This window comes from Zingiber officinale, chromosome 8B (genome assembly GCF_018446385.1).
Source record: "Zingiber officinale cultivar Zhangliang chromosome 8B, Zo_v1.1, whole genome shotgun sequence".
Classification (NCBI taxonomy): Eukaryota; Viridiplantae; Streptophyta; class Magnoliopsida; order Zingiberales; family Zingiberaceae; genus Zingiber; species Zingiber officinale.
Window position 1 is genome coordinate 68,628,021 of NC_056001.1, and position 5,545 is coordinate 68,633,565.

General features: G+C 40.8%; 1 protein-coding gene across 1 annotated transcript; it reads right to left on the reverse strand.

Moving 5' to 3' along the window:
• Nucleotides 1-2,537: 2,537 nt before the first annotated feature.
• On the reverse strand, nucleotides 2,538-4,129 carry LOC122013419 (transcription termination factor MTERF8, chloroplastic-like). The gene is made up of 2 exons (XM_042569698.1): nucleotides 3,148-4,129; nucleotides 2,538-3,047 (listed from the first exon to the last, which is right to left on the reverse strand). Exons 1-2 carry the CDS (start codon nucleotides 4,072-4,074, stop codon nucleotides 2,952-2,954), a joined length of 1,023 nt encoding a protein of 340 aa, XP_042425632.1. The 5' UTR covers nucleotides 4,075-4,129; the 3' UTR covers nucleotides 2,538-2,951.
• Nucleotides 4,130-5,545: the final 1,416 nt, after the last annotated feature.

Genomic DNA, 5,545 nt, shown 5'->3' on the forward strand with positions numbered 1-5,545 from the left:
GGTTCATTAACGGAAAAGGAAGGGAGGAGAAGGAAGGGGAAGTGAGGGGAAGTAAAGTATTTAACTTCTCCTTGTTTGGGAGGGATGGAAGGTTCATTAACGTAACATGTGTTACTTTGTTTGGGAGGAAAGGAAGGGGAATGAAGGTTAAATAGATAAAATTATAAAAATATCCTTATTTTTTAAATTAAAATTTTTTCATAATATTAATATTTATTTTATAAATATAAATTAGATATTTTTAATAATAAAACTAATTTTTTATATTATCATTTAAATTAATTATTTTTTTAATAAAAAATTAATTTTTTATGCTATTCATAATAAAATAATGAATTACCGATAATCAAGTAATTAAATGAGAAACAATGAAAATAATAATTTTTAAAATTTTAAATAAAAAAATTTGAAAGATAACGCTGATAACGAATTCCTATTCTTTAAAAACTTAGTAAATTTTAATGGAAAAATTAAAAAATAATAGATATCCTTTTAAATTTTAATGACAAAAATAGTTTCTCCCTTTAATTCAGTTAGAAGACGTGCCGGATCCTCTCCTCTAATAATCTGGTAGTAAGCGAGTTATGAAGAAGGCGAGGAAATTGAACTCGACGACATAATAAAATTAGAAATTGAAATATTTCTTAAACTATTAAGAACGGGGATAAAATTGGAATAAACAATATTTTATTTTCCCTTCCCCTTCCTTACACCCCAATTCGGGATGTAAGAAAATCTCTCTTTTCATGGATAACGAAGGTTAAAATTTACCCATCCTTACCTTTCCTTCCCTTTCCTCACTCAATCTCTCTTCCCCTTATTTCCCCTTCCTTCCCCTTCTCTCACCTCCTACCAAACATACCATTACTGCTCGTTGCTTTTTCAAAAGAAGGGGAGGGAGAAGTGGCAGCAACTTGGGCAAGTTGGAGAGAAAATAAAATGAAGAAGGAGAGAGAAGACGATGAGGTTTAGGATTTAAGACCGTTAAAAATTTCGATTAAAAATCCATATAATTCATAAATCCTCATTTTCTATTTTTTTTTCTTTTCCCGAGAAGCTGATCAATTCAGACTGTTGATCAATTTAAAAGGAAGAAGTTTATGATCGGTTCGACAGGCTTCTATTTGTTGCGAAAATTCTATCGAATCGATCAACTGGTTGATTTGGCTAATTTTTCATGACAAAAAAATCGGATGCCACCGAGGAGGCGGCGCCTAACAACATCCTAGGCAGCACCCAGCCGCCTAAGCATCTGATTAATGCCTCACCGCCTTCCATCATCGCCTTGGCAAAAGGCGGGACGATGGGTTGCCGTTGACCGCTTAGGCTACCCTAGGCGGGAATTTTTCAAACATTGCTTGGAAAAACTAAGTCTCCATTGCTTAGGAAGTGACAACTTGGGAACAACCTAGGGTATATCTCTAGACAGACTCCGACCTTCATGGTGTAGGAAATGGCAACTTGGGAACAACTCACTTGGGTACATCCCTGGTCAACTAGCACGATACAAGAGCATCCCCATTCGAGAATGTCCTCACTCTATATCTCAGAACTTCGTTGCCCATGGAAGTCTTCCTTGGACTCCAATTATTATCTGATGCTATTACCTAAGCTGTGATAATGTCATTGACCGTGGAAGTCTCCCTAGGATTCCAATACCTCCGGTCGTTGGCTTGATCATTCCCGTCAATTCTACTTGGATCAAGGCGCTGATAGAAAGTTGCGGGGATATCAAAAATCTGATGTGTTAGGTGACAATTTGTGTGGACCAGAAGTCACTCAGACGATAGATCTCTTGAGTAGATCCATTGTCTGATGCATCAACAGGGGGCCTTTCCTCTAACACACGACAAGGCATGTCAGGCATATGGGGATAGGTGTTTCAAAAGTTCTTTCCTAGTGGAAGATTCCTTCATTTGCCTCCTCAAACACTCAAGACAAACTCTACTTTCATTGGAAGGAGCAAAGTCGTCGGCACCGTCAGCGGTCAGCCCCCGCTAATTTGTGTTGATATCTCATATCAAAGGCTTGAGTTGCAACGGACTGCTATTGGGGATTAGCTTAGGTGCAGAATAGAAGGATTGACGAACTCAGTCTATCAATAGCTCTGTATCTATCGCAGGCTGCTCCGAACTTTGGAGCTGGGTTTGTCTCCACATTCTGGTAAGGATGCTAGGATTCATAGAGCTACACTTGGAGTGTGGGTGTTATTGGAATGGAGGTGTGCCATTGCAGCAGTTTCGCACTGGGTAATCAAAGAAAAGCTATGTATGCCATTGCAGCAGTAGGCACACTATGGGAATCAGTCAGTTCAAAATGGATAATAATAAAAAATTCCATCTTCTATTTTACATTAAAAAATTGTACATTGGTTACTAAATTCCATTTTATAAAATTTAAACCCAATAACATTGATGCTTCACCAGATAATCCTTGTAAGTGTAAGGAAATTGCAACGTGAATTCTGTGCCCCTTCAGCTTTCAATGATATTAAAGATTGAAGTTAAGATTAATTTGAAAGAAGAATGGTTTCTCTATAATCTAGGTAAATGAGGAGTGTAGCCTAGCATACATCTCATTAAGACAAATATCTTCTCATCAGGAGTTCATCTGACAAGTTCCTAAAACAAACAAATCCTTGTCAACTATATCAGGTTGCAAAATGAAACTCGGAAACCCTAGCATTCTCATGTCTACCGTGACAGTCATAAATAATAGAGCATGAAAATAACAATAAAGATTAGTTCAATATCATTGTTTATACGTCATAAAATAACATACCAAATAAATCCTTGCATCCATTTGCAGTTTGGATTATTCTCCTTTAACTCAGCTACAGCTCACAACACTTCAAGAAGTTCGGGGAGTTTATCTTGGTAAGGGAGAACAAAGCTCTGGAAAAAACTTGGACCAGACAATGAGAAAAAGGTTTGTAGCTTCATTTTTGAAGTCTATAACCCTTCAGATTTCAATATCTCCATCACACGAAATCGAGGAATTAACCTCTTTTCCAAACTTAATACTAAAGGCACCGGGCGGTAAGCAATGTTTGAAGGTGAAATTCCAACATCATTGACCAAAAATTCCATCTTTCTCTGCAATAACTCTGTGGAAAGGCATAAAAAGCGGCACCGGGCGGTAAGCAATGTTTGAAGGTGAAATTCCAACATCATTGACCAAAAATTCCATCTTTCTCTGCAATAACTCTGTGGAAAGGCATAAAAAGCGTGGATGTTTCTTGATCGCAGTAATGAAATCCGAGTTCGACCAACCAAAACTGTTCATGAGCTTGAATTGGGCCTCAAATTTTTCCCTGCTGACCTCGTTCAACACGTCAAGGATACAGAGGAACACCCCAGATCCCCGGGTAATTCCGATCCCCTCAGCTCTATCTACCAAAGCCCGGAGGGAATCTGGTTTTTGCACTATGAAGTTCGGGTGGCTTTTAAGAATAAGAGAAATCCGCCCTTCGGGGATACCACATTCATCCCGTAAGAAGTTCAAGTTAGGGCGTAACACATTCTCGATGTTGTTGCTCAAAAACCTTCTACTAACCAGGAGATTCTTGAGGAGGATCTCCCTCGATCCAAAAAGACTTTCCCAAACCTTCAATCTGGGGAGAAGCTTGTTCTGGAGGTTGAGGGATAGAACGGTGGGGTGCAGCACAACGACATTGACGGCATCGGACTCAGAGAACCCCATGTCGCGCAAAAAATTAAACTTCGGAACGAGGTTCGTCTCCACATCCCAACCGAGCAATCCTGGTTTCCAAATTATTAGCTTTCTGAGATTAGCGCCATCAAGGCCCCGAGATCTGAAGAATCCAAGAACAGCGTCGAGCTTCTCGGTAGACTGAACACGGGGGCGCGACTTTGAGACCTTGGAAGCATCGTCAGCGGAGAACCCGCATGTATCCACGAGGTACTCGACCAGGAAGTGCGGATCGGGAGAAGCGGTGGCGCCTGAGGAGGAGACGGATGTGCTGGTGGTGAAGAAGAAGAGGCGACGGAGTTGGGTCGAAGGAGGGAGGGCGCGGCGGCGGACTAGGGAGTGAAGCATCGCGTCGATCGTCATATGACAGCGTAAGGACGACCCAGATAGATCCCGTAAAACCCTACTTCAATCAACTTTATGTTTCGGGTAGTCAATCTAAAGCGTTTTGGTTCTATCTAATTAACCGATTGACCAATATAATTCAGTTTTTCAAATTTTATCTAATTGATTTAAAAATATCATGAATTTTAAAGATAGACTTATTGACTATTGAATAAATTCTACAGAAGCATTTTGATTCGATCTAATTAACCGATTGACCAATATAATTCAGTTGTTCAAATTTTATCTAATTGATTTAAAAATATACTAATTTTAAAGATAGACTTATTCGACTATTGAATAAGTTCTATAGAAGCGTTTTGGTTCGATCTAATTAACCGATTGACCAATATAATTCAGTTCTTCAAAGTTTATATATATATATTTCATATGTTGGACGACGCTTTATGCGCGACCGTGAGCGATGCACAGATGTAATGTTGTCAGCTCGGTTTCCTTACAAATAAAATATTCTTTTTATTCACTCTCTCCTTCGGGCCTCTGGTCAAAACTTTAACGGCGGAAATTACCCAAATTAAAATCTCCCTCCCCACTCTCTCTCTCCCCCTCGCTCCCACAGTCTTCGTTGTTCGGCGTCCGACCGACCACACAAGCCGCCGAGAAAGCTTAATACTAAAATCTCTTCCTCACCGCTCTCTCTCTCTCTCTCTCTTCCTCGCTCACTCGCTCTCTCTCTCTCTCGCTCCCTCCGTCTTCGTCGTCGACCTCACAGCAGCGCCGGGAAAGTTTCATCGACGTCTTCAACCTCACAACTATTGTGACAGCTAGTCCACCTCTCTCCATTCCCAATGGTAATTTGTTCCATTTTAATTTGTTATTTCACGTCATTATAGCCTACATATATTAGAAGGAATTATTCCTATAACGTGCAGGGACGACGTCGGCTACAAACGCGTGCAGGGACGGTTTCCTGGTGGGTTGCAGGTTAGCTGCTACATGTTGAAGTAGCAACTTGGTATGTAAAATATCGAAAAAATGACAAATAATGATAAGAGAATTTTTCTGAATTTTTAGAAATTTTTCGGAAATTTTTCGGAGCTCGTATGGAAGAGTTTACAGGGATACAAATGGGGGCGGGGAAAGCCTGTTTAGGTTACCCAATTTAAGCAAAGAAAAGTTTCATTTTTTCCTTTTTGTTTTCCTTTTCTTTATTTTCTTTTTCTCCTCCTCTTCCGTCGCCATGCCCCAAACCCCCGCACGCATTCTCTTCCCCTCACGTGTGCCCTAACCGGCGCCGTAAACCGCCGCCGCCTCCCTCTCCTCTGCCCGACGCCAACGACGCCAGGGAACAGAGAGCCGGCGACTGAGCTTCGCCTTTCCTCTCCCTCTTCCCTCTCGGTGCCCTAATCTTTGCTTCGCTGCCAAGTCGAGCCACCGACCGACATCTACTAGCGCCACACCGTGCCCTAGTTTCCACTGCCGCAGCCGC

Coding starts and splice junctions, on each gene's coding strand:
- LOC122013419 (XM_042569698.1), bottom strand. CDS start 4,074: ATGACGATCGACGCGATGCTTCACTCCCTAGTCCGCCGCCGCGCCCTC. Junction 3,048..3,147: donor TTGGAATTTCACCTTCAAAC/ATTGCTTACCGC, acceptor TCACCTTCAAAC/ATTGCTTACCGCCCGGTGCC.